At 40.6% G+C, this 15,755-nt stretch overlaps 4 protein-coding genes across 6 annotated transcripts in view; 2 read left to right on the plus strand and 2 right to left on the minus strand.

Moving 5' to 3' along the window:
• LOC135941869 (uncharacterized) overlaps positions 1 to 7,126 on the minus strand; it is a 52,194-nt gene extending 45,068 nt beyond the window's left edge. Inside the window, exons 1-4 of the mRNA XM_065487624.1 lie at positions 6,823 to 7,126; positions 6,257 to 6,347; positions 5,907 to 6,195; positions 5,813 to 5,852 (exon numbers count right to left, since the gene is read on the minus strand). Of these exons, the coding sequence (XP_065343696.1) occupies positions 5,813 to 5,852; positions 5,907 to 6,195; positions 6,257 to 6,347; positions 6,823 to 7,040 (638 nt within the window). The 5' untranslated portion in view covers positions 7,041 to 7,126. The remainder of the gene's footprint in view (positions 1 to 5,812; positions 5,853 to 5,906; positions 6,196 to 6,256; positions 6,348 to 6,822) is intronic.
• A 102-nt stretch (positions 7,127 to 7,228) lies between these two features.
• RIOK1 (RIO kinase 1) lies at positions 7,229 to 9,575 on the plus strand. Of its 2 annotated transcripts, none has more exons than XM_065487627.1 (3): positions 7,229 to 7,386; positions 7,830 to 8,445; positions 8,596 to 9,575. In XM_065487627.1, exons 1-3 carry the CDS (start codon positions 7,370 to 7,372, stop codon positions 9,547 to 9,549), a joined length of 1,587 nt encoding a protein of 528 aa, XP_065343699.1. In that variant the 5' UTR covers positions 7,229 to 7,369; the 3' UTR covers positions 9,550 to 9,575. The 2 variants fall into 2 exon arrangements, with proteins under 2 accessions (XP_065343699.1, XP_065343700.1); XM_065487628.1 differs by having other exon boundaries at positions 7,270 to 7,390.
• Positions 9,576 to 9,766: 191 nt separating this feature from the next.
• cta (Guanine nucleotide-binding protein subunit alpha cta) lies at positions 9,767 to 13,472 on the minus strand. 2 transcript variants are annotated; one of them, XM_065487633.1, is made up of 6 exons: positions 12,949 to 13,472; positions 12,832 to 12,882; positions 12,525 to 12,742; positions 12,273 to 12,468; positions 12,124 to 12,147; positions 9,767 to 11,375 (listed from the first exon to the last, which is right to left on the minus strand). In XM_065487633.1, the coding sequence occupies exons 1-6, from the start codon at positions 13,426 to 13,428 to the stop codon at positions 11,214 to 11,216; spliced, it is 1,131 nt and encodes a 376-aa protein (XP_065343705.1). In that variant the 5' UTR covers positions 13,429 to 13,472; the 3' UTR covers positions 9,767 to 11,213. The 2 variants fall into 2 exon arrangements, with proteins under 2 accessions (XP_065343705.1, XP_065343706.1); XM_065487634.1 differs by lacking the exon at positions 12,124 to 12,147 and having other exon boundaries at positions 12,949 to 13,471.
• A 110-nt stretch (positions 13,473 to 13,582) lies between these two features.
• Positions 13,583 to 15,491, plus strand: Hlc (putative ATP-dependent RNA helicase DDX56). Its single transcript, XM_065487626.1, has 2 exons — positions 13,583 to 13,689; positions 13,772 to 15,491. The coding sequence occupies exon 2, from the start codon at positions 13,776 to 13,778 to the stop codon at positions 15,438 to 15,440; it is 1,665 nt and encodes a 554-aa protein (XP_065343698.1). The 5' UTR covers positions 13,583 to 13,689; positions 13,772 to 13,775; the 3' UTR covers positions 15,441 to 15,491.
• The last annotated feature ends 264 nt before the right edge of the window (positions 15,492 to 15,755 follow it).

Here is a 15,755-nt window from a genome sequence, read left to right on the forward strand (position 1 = left end):
CTATCCGTTAAAACTGGTTGAAGTGCAATTTATTTTTACGAGCCTGCTCCGTAAATGTGTTTGAAGCAGAGCTCCGTCCGTTTTCTTTCAGAGAACATCTAAACGTTCTAAGAAGTATGTTTTTGTATCGAAACATTAAAATGCCCCAGCAATATTGATTATTAAATCATATTTGAAAACCTAGCGCAGTAACTACGAAGCCATAAAATTCAGCATGCTCAGCTTTATAGATCCATAGAATAAGTTATGCTACCCGCGGAGCATCCGTGTCAAGAAGTTGCATAGCTTGCATGACTGGCTTCATGGAAACAATGAGTTGAAGTGAAAAGCCTTGTTTTTTCATATTTATTGTTCACACAGCGATAAAATTGAACTTTCATATCACGCTAGTTGATATTCAGGTTGCATGTTTTCAACTGTCAAACCCATCTCGGGCAATAAAGCGGCTCAAAACGCGCACACGATTTTTGTGTATTATTTATTTCGCCTTTCGCGTCGACCACTTTGACAGCAATAAAGTCCGTCGGTGCGAAAATTCTGGCAATGAACCGTCAAGGGCGTGGGCAAGTATAAACGCGTTTAGGTGAGTCGAACAAGACTTTCAACACCAACATACACAATCGCGCCCTGAAATAAAATCCAGCCGTGCGAGATAAATTGTCGCGTTGGAGCACGCACGCCGGGCTTGAAATTCGACAAGGCGCACATTAAGGCCGCTCAGAATGTGTAATGGCCAAAGCCGAAAAGTAAAGCACGCTGGCTGGACCGGCTCGCTGCTGAATCAGCGGCAAGGCATTCCCGTGGGTGCTGCTGAAGGTGACTCAGGTAGAGTTGGGTCAAAAGCTCGGATTCGAACAGTCGCGTCCAACTGACAGCTTAGTGCGTCACTGTATGCGAATCCGAAAATGGAAAATGTGAAAACAAGCTGCTCGGTGGAATAGTGCTGCGCAACAAGAGCGAAGAGCGTTCGTGGGTGCTCCACTTGGCCTAATGGGAACTGTCAGGGTCGTGAAACAACCTCTGCAAGTTCCCTTACTTGTGGCACTTTGTAAATGCACTGTAAGATGAAGCAGATAACTGCCCGTGCAAAGAAATATTTTTTTCTTAATCTAAAAGCTGCCTATTAATATTGTCAATATACATAGAGAAAATTTTGTATTGAATAGAATAGATTTTCCAAGAGTTACGTATTTTTAGGGACCATTATTTTTTGTGAGTCTATATACTATATATATATGCATCCTGTTCACTTAAAGACTACGTAGAAAAAATTGCACTCTCAAGAACTTTTTACTTTTTAACACAGCCCTCTGGGAACGGTTTGAGTGGACGGAAAATTAAATTAATATGATCCCCGAAAGGCGTGGGTGCCCTGGCTATTTGTGTATTTTGCCCGGGCTGATGTTGGATTATGAAATTACAGCACTCTCGACGAGAGCCTATCCCACGGGCACCTGACGACGTGTGTTTTCCGCTCTGGCTAACCTGCTTGACGCCTCTGCGCTTCGGTGTGTCATTAGAAACAGTTTCTCTTTTGATTTTATGAGCAGTGCGCGTAATTTCCATTTTAATTCGCCTGCCCGTTATGGCAACAGGTGATATCACTTGGAAATGACACAACCAGTCAGCAGCAGAGCCTGGTGAATCATGCTGCCTGTGCAAACGAGTAATTTGTATTGTGTGCAGCGCACACTTTTCTGCTGGGCTGGCTTGTTTGCAACAGACTTACTTGCAAATTAAGGAAAGAATGGAGCGCGAATCAACGTAAACATAACACTCTCTTTTAACCGTGCAAATGCTGTGTAATTGCACGCATAAAAAATATCCCTTTCAATCTGTTATATAATTTCATCTCGTAATATGGAAATGCTGGTGACGACTGTAATATTTAAAAGTGTTTTATTGGCGTGACAGACTTTCTACTAGAGATAATAAGAAGAAAAATATAGTACCACAAAAAGGTTGGCAGACGAATGAAAATATCTACTCAACAGAAAAAAGTACTGCAGTCCAAACGAGCCCGAGCAGGGCGTCTGGGAACTCCCTCCTCGGAATTGCAGGGAACCCGAGAAGTTCAATATAACTGTTCAGGCAGAGTGATTTGCTGCTGGCAGGACCATAAATTTACTTCCCCGAGACAGCGAGTCACGTGAACTGGGGTGTGACCGGGCGTCGAGTGACCTTTCCAAGTAATTGGATCATCCCGTGCGAACAAAGAAAGGGTTGTGGCGACGGATTTGGTTTCAAAACACATTCGTGTGTGCGCGCACTGGCTGCTGGCCGGCCGAAACTGAATTATATAGATAGAGCCAGCGGCGTCTGCTCTTGCGGGGCTTGAGGCATTGACCAAGCCGAAAGCATGAATGGCCACTAATTTTAGCCGTCGACACCTGCCAGCCAACTAGCCATAACTTCCTTGGCACATATCTCTCCCTCAGAAGCACGAGGAAGGCGTGAATTGTTTTAATTAAGATTTACTTACGAGTAGCAGAGAAACGTTTGCTAGAACCATCCAAGAAGAGAGAGCAAGATAGATAAATTGTTATGGCTCAAGTAGCAAGGATGGCGTTTGAACAAGAATAAAATTTTATTTCTCATTGGCTTTGATTGAAATGAAAAGATAAAATCTCTAACGAAAGGCTCTCCCGTCTAAGCCGCCAATGTAATAAACATCCTTTTATCGATTGCAAAGAAATTGAGATGTACCAATCGGTATTCTACTGTAGAATGAAACTTTTAAGAAGATTAAGCTTACGAAAGAAATTCTATTTTGTGCTTCGTACTTCAATTTTCTGAGACACATAAGTAAGTGTCTTGCACAGGCGCCAGCTGATTTTCTACTCGCAAGAGGAAAACAGCCCTTTATCTTGGCGTGCGTTGCGAGGTATTTTCATGTTCCACGCGGACTAATCCTTCCACACAGTGATATCGGAATGAAATATACACAGACGGCTGGCTGGGGGCGAAGTACAAGAAGTAGAAAGGTCTAGTCGCGCACACCTCTCTCCTTGTTGTTCCCACACAACACCCTAACTGTTTACTCTGCACCTCGATAATGTGTTTTACACCAGGCAGATAAAAACAACGCTTCGGAAGGCGGACTTTAAAAAAGTTATCTGTTAAATCCTCGAGGCGGACGTCGTCTGCTTGTTTACTGCAAGACCCTTTGGGGGCCACATTAAAGCGTGCATATGAAAAACTGTGTCGGTCCGTCTTTCCAGTTTAATCGATAGAGGTGCAGCTGATGCTAACTGCGTCTCAAATTCAGCTTTTCTTCATTGTGCACAGCACACACACCTCCTGCTCTCGTGGAGAGAGAGAGAGAGAGAGAGAGAGAGAGAAAGGAAGAGCCATAAGAAAGGGGCAGATGTTGAATGAGACCCCCCGTTGTTGCTCGACGCACAATGCAAGAGCTGGCCGCGCGCGTAATTGAGCAAAGGAGTGCGAGCATGTGAGAGGCCCTTGACTGCATTTGGGAGCTCCTGAGTTCTTGAAACTCGTCATAATCGAGCGAGAGTGAAATTGAAACTCGAGTGTGCAGCTACACTCTTTACACTCCTGTCGGGAAAAAATGCATTCACGTACAACAAGATTCAAAGATGATATGATTCTGGTTCTTTTCATGCAATTCAAATGGCTGTAACCTAGATAAACCAAAATAATTTCCTGTTTTAAATAATAGAATTCTATAGAATTGCTTGAATTCGGCGGAAACTTTTGAGGGAAAATCATGGGAACATGCATTTAGACGTGAATTTTTAAACAAACACATGATCAGCCGACGAATAAAATAACAGCTTGTGACTGGTCCGAATTTTAACTTGCAACAGCGAATTACGTAGATGCTTATGTTAGCATAGCTGTACATGAATTAATATTTATCTAAATGACGTGCTTTTGTGTAACGTCAGCACCTTGACATTAAGGAGCGTAAACGTGTCTTACAACTCTGCAAATAATTATTGATGCTACATCAAAGTAGAGTCGTGGGTGTTTACGATGAGTAAAATATTATCTTACATCTCTTCACCCAATGCAATCAAGTCAAGGGCAGGCCATCTAATCAACACTTATTTTGGCTTCAGGTTTAGGGCAGACATATTTTGAAATATATTCATCCGCAACGCGATATTTCTTGTGCCGCAGGGGACATTAATGCCTTAAATTTCTTGACAGTCGAATGGGCCATGAAATAAACACTTTTCTGATGTCCGTATTCATACAATTCTCGTTTCGCTCGTGTCCGCACATTCAGCACACCTTTTTAATAACCTCAGAAATCAGACTGCGGCAGCTGCTCCTCTCTTTTCTTAAGACAAAACGCCGAAAACCAGTTCTATTCACCAATTCACGGTCATTTATATGCAGATCACCGCGTGCGCAGCGTCGTCTTTTAACCAAAATTTTATGGCCAAGGGTGTCGCGCGGCCCGTGAAAAGGCCGCGTGCGTCTTTGTGCGCTTCCTCGTGGCTCAAAAGGGCAGCTGTTTCTTTTTCTCTCAAGGAGCCAGCAGTCTCAGTTAATAAAAATTATGAATATAACAGTGAGCTAGCATTCTTCCTGTTCCTTGGCAGCTGTCTGTTTTCTCTCTTTATGCTCCTGCGCCACCAAGTTTAAGGATCCAGCTGAGTCTGGCTGTGACGTAACGCCCCCTGGCATTGCACATTCACGTGCGCCCTTACGAATAGCCAGCCAGCTACCATCAATGGACTTCTGCATCTTTTGTCAGAGCAGAGAAAGAGACAGTCTTGAAGGCGCCGACTCACGCTGAGACAGGGGGAAGTTTCCCTTTTTCTAGGGGTCCAACCCCTGTGATACGCTTTCGCTTTTATTGCAACCATGAAAATCTTAAAAAAAGAAATTAATGCCCAGCTGCAGCAAATTATCGGGAACAATGACTGCAACTATTTTCATAAGCTCAAAAGAAAAAAAGGAAAATTGGCAATATATATATTAGGGTTCATATTTTTTGCGTGTGCTGGAGTTGCAGCTTGAATATAAATATTTAAACAGATATTATACTGCTCAACAAAAAATTTGTGTCATTGAAAAATATTAATATTTAGGATTGTGCAAAAACCAAACTAACTTAAACATCACTGCAAGTTTAGAGAAAATTTGCTATAAGGGTTTGCTTTTCCTATGGTGCAAACTATCTGCCTATGTGAAATCTTAATATTCTATTATTTAATTGCTGGTAGTTTCCCCGTCATAAGATAGTGTATACCATTGGATATATTTCTACGATAAGAATCCAAAGCTACCTTAACAATGATATTAAGCACCACATTTACCCGAAAATTGGCTAAATTGTGCTTGTATATGAAGATATATTATTTCTTAAGCGTTTCCTTTCAAACTATTTTCCTCTTTACAGTTCAATTGTTAAAACAATTATCTTAATAGACCACCCATCGAAGCAAACTAATTAATATTATTTTCAACTGTGGCCTTATATAATTCCCACTAATAATGACGTACAACGTACATAATATTTGTTACAATATTACAAGAGTGATAAAAATACGAATAGACTATTTAAAAAATATTCATGATTTTTCACAGCTTCATCCAACTACGCCATAAATTAATTAAACTGCCTTTCTTTAATAAAAATGTAGAGTAAAAAATCAATATTATTTGACTTTTTGCTCCTGCCTTAACAGAGAAGCAGCTTTTCACTGAATGCTTATGCAGCATGCTTAGCATTTGTGCTTGCATAGGTTGCATACTCTAACCTCTACATTAATTTTTAAATAAAATATCCCCATTACGCTTCCAAATAAATTAAATAAAAATAAGCTGTACTCACCGCATAGATTGAGCCGTAGTTCTTGAAGTGGATGGAGCACCTGTTAATTTTTGCATCATTTACCGGTTTTTCAATTGGAAGTTTCCAGTCCTACCTCTCGCTGGTGGATCATTTGTGCGGCAGACGATGTCATTGGGGCAGTGCGGCTTCTGTTCTCTGCGGGGGCTGAAGAGCCGCCTAAGCGTGTCAGGTACTTTTTTTGTAGCATTACAATCAGTGAGGCGTTCAATTATATTGCCTCCACAATCACTCAAGAAGTTGGGAAGCGTTGCATTACTTCCTTTCTGTGCGTTATGAGTAGCCATGACAGTTTCCATTTGATTAATCCGGCTTAATAAATTCTCATGGTCATCGGTCAAATTAACAGTTTTACGATTTGAGTGCTGCAAAAAAATAAAGTCATATGTCAATCTGAGAAAAGTAAAAAAATAAAAAAATATTTACCTGGAGGAATTTCCCTGTTTTTCTTTCATCCACCAATTTTATTAATTTCTTCTGTTTGGTCCTTTGGTTTTTGTCTACATCCAGAGTGGCACTATGATAATAATGTCCATAAAATTATTTTTTTAAACATAAGAGTGGTCCTACTCGCAAATACAACCGGCAAAAACTGCCGTCAAATGGCACCACTGTCCGGAGGCAGACGCGGAACACTGTCCCCGTGGGATTGGCGGATCAGTGGTTCCGAGGGTACGTCCGTGCAAAGCTAACCAGAACCGAAAGTTCAGCTGAGGTCTTTTATATAAAAATGTATCTCTCAGGGCGGGCACCGCAGGTGGAAAGACGATTAAGTATTAAGAATGGGGGAGATTGTACCGATAACAACACTACCCGTGTCCTTAAGTTACGATTTCACCGATAATAGCACCACCGATTTTTAAGGTCGATTGTGGTTGCGAGTAGGATTTTAACAATGTACAGTATTATGTCATATAGGTATGATATTATGTACAACTCAAAACATAAAAAATATGATATAAAATAATACATAAACCTCATAAAAATCTTACTTAGTTTTTCTCAGGCCATCCACCTTGAAAATTTTCAAATTTGAAGCTTCCTTGCTCTCTGGTAGCACAAAACATGGTAACGAGTTCTGCGCTTTTTGCAAAATTGGCTCTTGACCTGGACCATGGTGATGAATTACTCGTATTGTCGGCTTAGGCGCTGGAAAGCTCAACGACGACACGGCAGTCACTGTCCTTCCACGAATATATTTTTTAGACATTTTTTTGTGGATATACAGAACAGCACACTCGAATGTGTAACACTTTTCGCGAAATCTTTCACCTGAAAATATTGAGCACAAAAAGTAACGGACGACCCGGCATAAACACAACCTTGCACTCGCTTTATTAGAGAGTGCTGCCATCTACGAAAATAAACGAACTAGATAAGGGGGCGTGTGGTCGTGTGTAAACAACGTGGTTATATGTATTATTATTTCCATTCACGTCACCCCGAAAAAGAAGAGAAGAAGAAAAGCAGAACAAGGAGTTGTGTTGTGTGCATAGTAGCAAGACAAGTGGTGTATGTACTTGCGTAAACTAGCAAGTTATGTCGGCACCATATGCGTATGTATGATACTTCAAGAGTTAAAATTTTCCCCTTGGAATGATCATAATCATAATAATTTCTCGTGGAATTTGTGTTCATACTATTTCTGCTGCAGGCCATAGAATTAAATATTTTTTCATCTCTTTGTGTAAAATTCGTAAAATAGTTACATGAAATTTAAATTCATGATCCGCATTAACTTAAAATGATAGAGAATTTTCAGTGCACATAAACAATCCATTGTATGGAAAAGCTACAGTTTCTGCCGGGTTACACATCTCGCCAGTTCTTATATGAGAATCCCATGTCAAGGTAGGGGTGGCGAAAACTGTAACTCGGCGGCGGAAACTGTAAATTTTCCAAAATACGTAATTTGGGTGTTTCTAACAAGTGGACCGACAACTTCAATTTGTGTGACGCATAATATAATTATATAATATATTATATTATTTGGTTTTAGAATCATGATGGATGGACGATTTCAAATAGAAGATGGTCAGTTTGACGACGCCGATGAAGAAAACCTGAATCCAAGCTTGTCCATCTCCGCATTGGCAGCCAAAGTGAAACAAATCAAGTTGCCCGACACCAGCAGCAGCTCTGAGGAGGAAGATTTTTACGAGGAAGAGGTGGACAGTGATGATGATGATGACTGGCACGAACCTGGCGAGTTTCCCAGACATCAAGGTCCAAATGCGCAGACCAGGACTTTCAAAGTCTCTCACTATCAACCAAGTGACAAATTATTCAAGAAGTATGTCAACAAAATTAACGTCGAGAAGTATGAGGGTTCTGCAAATCTGAGTGGGTCAGCTGCCAACAAACTGATAGACAACAGCAAAAAGACAGCAGCAGACAAATTGAGAAACAAGGATAAAAAGGACAGGGCGACCGCGGAGCAAGTTATGGACCCTAGGACAAGGATGGTGCTTTTCAAACTGCTGAGCAGAGGAGCTGTCAAAGAGGTGAATGGCTGCATCTCTACAGGAAAAGAGGCAAATGTGTACCACGCCCTTGGAAAGTCTGGGTCTGACTTGGCCATTAAAGTGTATAAGACATCAATTTTGGTTTTCAAGGTATGATTATTATAAATAACAAAGAAAATTTTGAAGAAATGAGTGGATAATAATTTCACTAGCTAATTTGAAACTAAAGAAATAATGACTTAAGCTCAAATTAAAAAAAATGAGGTCTGTCTTTATTTTCATACAATTTTCAATTTCCAGGATCGTGACAAGTATGTGTCAGGAGAGTTTCGCTTCCGACATGGCTATTGCAGGAGCAATCCTCGCAAGATGGTAAGGACATGGGCTGAAAAAGAAATGCGAAACCTGGTTCGTCTTGAATTGGGAGGAGTGCGTGCGCCAAAACCTTTGCTGCTGCGAAGCCACGTCCTCTTAATGGAGTTCTTGGGCTCAAATGGCTGGCCAGCGCCAAAGCTGAAGGACGTTGAACTCAGCGGTAACAAGTACTGCGAGTTGTACAGAGAATGCGTGGAAGTGATGTGGCAGCTGTACCATGAGTGCAAGTTGGTGCACGCGGACCTCAGCGAGTTCAATTTGCTGTACCACGAAGGGCACGCGTATGTCATCGATGTCTCCCAGTCTGTGGAGCACGACCACCCGCACGCGCTTGACTTCCTCCGAAAGGACTGCACCAATATCACAGACTTCTTCAAGAAAAAGGAGGTTGCCACCCTCAACATCAGAACTCTATTTGACTTCATAGTCGATTTGAATATCACCAAGGACAAAGTGCAAGACAAACTCGATGAACTTTCTCAAAAAGCAGCCTCAGAGCCATATGATGAGGGGGATGACGAGGTCTTCAAAAAGGCTTTCATTCCAAGGACGCTCACTGAAGTCATCGACATTGAGAAGGACCAGAACAAGGATGACTCTGAGGTTCTATACAGAACGGTGGCAGGGATTGCGAAAGAAAATGTTGGCGGCGAAAAGGAGTCTGATTCAGAGGGGGGCGATGAGGCGGACACCTCTTCTTCAAGCAGTGATACTGAGGCAAGCAAATTCGTTAACAGCTCTAGGCCCAGAGACGAATCTCCTAATTCCAAGAAGGAGAGGAAGAAAGCTGCAAAGGACCAGCAGGCTGAGAAACGGAAGTCCAAGATCAAGAAGCATGTAAAAAAACGCAAAGAGAAACTAGGCTCGAAGAAAAAATAAAATTTGGTATCTCACTGTCAGGAAAATAGATTGTGTACTTTCACAGAAACCCACAATCGTAAATTTAAGTGTTTTGTCGTGTGTTAATCTCTCTTAAAAGAATGGAGTAAAGTTGTTACATCTAGTTAGATCAACTATGACACGACAATTCTGGGACATCTCAAGAGGAAAGAAACTTAATTTATTGCTAAGTGTAAGTAAATGACACAATGATTGCTGAATTTCTATATAAGAACATCCAAATTGATTTATTTGAATTGATCAAGACAAGTGGAAAATGGAATTCGCTTAATATTCGGAGTTTACTCAACAGGAAGTAAAGCATTAATTCCACAGGACAGTTTAAAAACGCTCCCACTTTCCTTTTCATCTATAATCACCCTATAATGTGGACAAAGTGTGAGACTAACAGCAAGTATAGCCTTTTTATCACAACAAGTATAATGATACAATATCAATGGCTTTACAAATGTGTCGTAGTAATAAAATATACTCGTTACGTGAATATAACTTCAGAATAAAATCTCTACACTTCATAAAATAGTTATATTATTCTCTTAAATGTTTGTAGCGGTTTATAAAAATGCTCTATTCTGGAGAGTCACAGCAGTCTATATAAACTCAAGAAATATACAGTGCGATTAAAAATAAGAAAATAGATTGCCATTTGTGCCCTTGATAATTTGATTTCATTTGCAGAGGTAGGGCTTTACATCTTGGTACGCGTCTTTGAGCATGCGGATTTTCGCAAATTTAGTGGGTTTCTATTCCATCAAATTATTAATTTGCGAAAATAGTTCAGAGCATATTTTTACTTTTTATATTTTTCAGTGCCTCTCGGTTCACACTCGGTCAACAGGTAATTTTGTTTGCGGATTGAAAAAACGATTTTACAAAAGTTAAACCAATTCAAGATGTTGGAGATGAATAACGTTATTCGATGTTGGTGTGAAAATGTTGATAAATTTGGGTTCTTTAAGTCCAGTTCATTAACACGTCTAAATTTTACGTTGATGCTAGTTTTCTTTCAAATTAGAATTTGATACCAAACAGCATGCCCATATCCACTAAAGACCTTCTCAAGCACAATTTTCTCTGTCAATTTCGATGAGCTTAGACATTTGCAATGTCTTTTAAAAATAATCACAAATCAATTTCTTTATGCTGAAAGACCACAGCTTATCAAAGTTAAAATTGTGGTTGTCAAAAATTGTGGAAAACAACCAGTGCCAAGACGGTTTGTGTTCTATAGTACACTTGATATGTCATTCTACACAATATAAGACATACTTGGCAGCAAGCATCGGTATTTGGTCAGAGTCACAATATATGAATCAGATTTTCTGGAAATTTGATTTGAAAACCAAAATGGGATAAATGAGCAGTTCTGGTACGGCATTATAATTGAAAATACAAATGCTTTTTTAATTTTCTTATATTGTGAACAAATTTTCCTATCAAAACCAAAAATAAATTATTCATATTCGTAATATTTCAAGTTGCCAAGTATGATGTACAGCTAAAAATGTCGATCAAACGGACATGTCAAAAAATAGATGCCTCATTTTGGACTAACAGAGGTCTACACCCTGTGCTCTGCTCTGTATGACTTTGGCGTTCAAGTGTTACGGCAGTGGTCAAAGCCAGCGGACACCCATTCTATTCTACTCTAACATGAGGGACTGCAGGTTCTTATGGAGGATGGTGTCTTTGACGGCATTGAACACAACCTTGATGTTTTCCGTGTCCACCGCTGTTGTGAAGTGATGGAAAAGTGGACGGACTCGATCTCTCTTTGTATCACGAAACAGCTTAAACACAAAAACCTGAAACGAAAATCACCAGGTCAGAAATTTGGGATTAAAAAATGAGCAAATTGAGGCGATTGAGCTTTTTCAAAAGCGCGTTAGTCAAATATGCTTACAAATTGTTAATCTGTCAGTGAAACAAAAATTAAAAGCTATTTACTTATTAGAGATAGAAACCAGTGCTGAATAAATCATTTTTTAGAACCAGAAATTCAGATATTTGTGATGGCAATAGAACTTTTAGCTTTGGAATTAAGAACAACGTAGGACAATCTAAAATTTTAACAAAAAAACTTAATTGAATATGTAATATAAGTTTAACAAGACCCGTAAGTTGAAAAATTATTTACTCAGTGAATGCAGCAAGATAGTTATATTGATCAACTAATGAATGTTGCATAATGACAGAGATATTAAAGTACAAAATTTAACGCAACATGAAGTTAATCTGAATCATTTAAAACTTTACTGTCTCTTAAGCAAAAGTAAACAGTAGATTAACAAATTAAAGATGAGGTGCTATCTCACTTTAGGTGTAACACTGATGTGATGCAAGATAATAATTACAAATATGTTTTAAAAGCTGAACAAAGTCAATGCAACTGTGTGTACACACATACAAGATAAAAAATGTTTGAGGAAATAAAAATCATCATTTCTAATTAAACATTTGCATGTAATAAACAAGTTTAAATCTAGAATGAAGCAAAGCAAATATTTTTAAAAATACTAAGCAAAAATCAAACACATTTGGCAAAAAACTCACTTCTGAAATCCCTTGCGAACAGACCTTAAACGACGAATTCTGGGTTATAGCAATAATTATAGACATGAGTCACAATGAGGTGAAAGTTAAAGTGTGTTTAAAACCCCAACTTCCGCAACCAACATTAAATATAAATTAAAGAAGCTTACCTGAACATCATTGAGGGACCAGGGGTCCCCAACAAAGTTTGGCCAGTATTGCCTGATATCTGACTGTTTTGCTCGGAGCTTATTGAACAACAGATCTGTTTTGTTTAGGAACAGGATGATGGACACTCCTTTGAACACTACATTATTCACAATGGTGTCAAATATGTTACGAGACTCCTCTAGGCGGTTGGTTTTCCTGGTGAGAAAAGCTTTTGTTAATGGACAAGGAAAGTAAATTTTTAAAAAGTTTACCTGTCCTCTACAAGCACCTGGTCGTACTCAGAAGTTGAGACAAGAAACAAAATTGAAGTCACCGAGTCAAAGCACTGAAACCACTTTTGTCTTTGAGACCTCTGGCCTCCGACATCCACAAATCTGAATGGTATGTTGTTGATTGGGATAATAAACTCTGAAATTCCTTTGGTAGCTTTGCGAGCGTGGAGAATATCTTGGTTCGTAGGTTGGTAATCCTAGAAAATTCAAAGCACATATTCAAACAGAGTCAGACAGTACAAATAAGGGTATGTATGCGAGAAAATGGTGATAAGGTTTATCTTACCAGTCTTGAGATTCGTTCCATATTCTCGAGGAAATATTTAACCGAGTCACTCTGCAAGAAAGGAAAATTATCATTAATTTAGTTGCTTGTTCGGTAGTGAAGCAGCAATAAACTCACCAATTGAAATTCTCGCCGTCTATCAAAAGCCTGTTTTATTGCTTTGTCCATCCACAGTCTTTTGATCGCGGGGGCGTAGTCTTGGAAGACTTGACTGTCCAAAGCGAGTGAGTTTTCGTACCTAAGTAAATGCTGTCCAAATGGCAAATTTTTGGGATTCTCCCATGGAATGTTGAGCTTCTGTCTGGCGTCCACTAAAACCTTCATGCCACGCACGATATTCTGGTAAACGGTCACTTGGAAGTCCTTAATAATCTCGGGTTCAAATCGCTGACCGTGGATGATCCTCATCTGCTTGAGGAAGGTTGACTTGCCACTCTCTCCAGCGCCGAGCAGCAACAGCTTTACTTGCCTCCGGATGGCGTGCTTGTCCTTTTCTAACATTTTGTCGATTTCTTGGCTCTTGTGTCTCTGTTCTATTTCCTCTGGACTGTAATTAAAGCGGAGGCAGCAAGAACAGATCAGCCTCGTCGGCGCCATCTTGAACCATTTGCAGTGTGAAGTGACATCACTCAATGTTCTGTATTAAGTGGGTGTAGTCGACAACAAAAGCGATTCATGGAGGAAAGATGCGCACAAGCCAATTTGTAACACGCGCAGGGAAGAGAAACGTAGATCAGATGATTCGAAAGCTCCCAAAGTGCCACTCCCCTCCTCTTACGATCTTGCATTCAATCCTCACATCTGTGAATGTTTACAAGCGAAACGACCACGTGAAGCCGCCACTGTTTTTATTTTTCGGTAAATTTCAATTATATTTTTATTATTCCAGAATCTTCTTTTGCGCATATGATACGAAAATAATTTTATCTCCTTTTTGCAGCAAAATGGACGAGGAACAAAGTAGCACCTTGCAATTCCATGACATGGAACTGGATGAGCGGCTGCTGAAAGCCATCGCAAAGCTCGGATGGACTGAGCCCTCTGCCATTCAAGAAGAAGCCATTCCTCGCATGCTGGAAGGTCAAGACGTGCTGATCAAAGCCCGCACTGGCTCTGGAAAAACTGGTGCCTTTGCGGTTCCAGTCATTCAGAAAATTTTAAACGCTAAGCAGAGTGGAGCGACGGAACAGGCTATTCGGGCTCTCATCCTTGCCCCTTTCAGAGAGCTGTGCAAGCAAATTAACGCCAACATTGCCCAACTAACTTGCAAATGCTCTAAAGATGTCAAATCACTCGATATCTCTCAGTTGGAAAGTGGAGACACGCAGCGGCCCTTGATTTCCATCGAGCAGCCTGACATCATCGTCGCCACACCAGCGAAGGCCCTGCTGCACCTAAAGAATAAAAGCATGAATCTGGACTACATGGAAATACTTGTGATTGACGAAGCTGACCACATTTACAGCGCAGGCTACGACGAGGACATGAAGGCAGTGCTCAAATTTTTGCCTAAGGTACACCAGTCTGCCCTTGCGAGCGCTACACTTTCTGATGACGTCAACGAACTGAAGAAGCTGGTGGCCCTCAGGAGGCCGGCCATCTTGAAACTGGAGGAGCCCGAAGTGGCACCCGCATCCCAGCTCACTCACTACCACATCGGTGCAGAGGAAGAAGAAAAGGCAGTCATCCTTTATGTCCTTCTCAAATTGCATTTGGTCCGTGGAAAAACGATCGTCTTCGTCAACACCGTCGACAGGTGTTACAAACTGAAACTATACCTGGAGCAGTTCAACATTCCCACTTGCGTGTTGAACTCTGAACTCCCAGCTGCCTCGCGTTGCCACTCAGTGGCGCAGTTCAACGAGGGCCTGTATGACATCATTATTGCCTCTGACGAAAAGAAATTGGAAGAACCAGAAGAGGCCACGACCTCAAAGGGTAAAAAGGGCACCAGGAAAAAGGACAAGGAGTCCGGGGTCTCCCGAGGAATTGACTTCCAATTTGTGTCAAATGTGATCAACTTTGACTTCCCTAAAGACATCAAGCCTTATATTCACAGAGTCGGCCGTACCGCCAGAGGCAAAAACAAGGGCACTGCTTTGTCATTTGTCAGCGTGAACGAGCGGCCCTTGATGGAAAAGGTGGAGAGCTACCTCAGCAGTGGCCTCAACGAACCTGTGATCAAAGCTTTCCAGTTCAAAATGGAAGAGGTCGAGGGTTTCAGGTACAGAGCCAGAGACGCCTGGAGAGCGGTGACCAGAATCGCTGTCAGGGAGGCCAGGCTGAAGGAAATCAAGCAGGAGATTTTCAACTGCGAAAAACTTAAAACCTTTTTTGAGGACAACCCCAAGGATCTGCAGTCCCTCAGGCACGACAAGGCTCTGCATGTGGTCAAGAAGATGCCTCACATGGCTGATGTCCCCGAGTACCTGGTTCCTCCTACCCTGAAAAGGTTGGCCGGTATCTCTTCTCGGAGGAGGAAGTGGAGGTCGGATGTAGCTACGGCAAACAGGCCCAAGGCGGCGGAGCTGAAATTCCAGGCCAAAAAGAAGAATCCTCTTTTGAGTATGGAATTTGCAGGATTCGGCAAGAAGAAAGCTAAAAAATGATTTGTTCATATATGGACGTTTTGTAAATAAAGTAAAAATCTAAAAATTTAATCAAGTGTGTTTCAATATTAAGCAACCCACGAAGATTAAACTAAACGGACAGTATAATTAAACAAATAAAAAATAGAGCTTTCCAATCGGGATCAATTTGGAAATTTCATAGAATAATAAATTTGAAGTACATAACGAGTAATTTGGGTGTGTTTCAAATTTTAAATATCGAGAAAGATTATTTTAAAGAAGTGGAATCGTATACATTATTTTTCCCTTGAGATAAATTATCAATTAACTCAATACTCAATCTTATGCCTCATA

The sequence above is a fragment of the Cloeon dipterum genome, chromosome 4 (assembly GCF_949628265.1).
Source record: "Cloeon dipterum chromosome 4, ieCloDipt1.1, whole genome shotgun sequence".
Classification (NCBI taxonomy): Eukaryota; Metazoa; Arthropoda; class Insecta; order Ephemeroptera; family Baetidae; genus Cloeon; species Cloeon dipterum.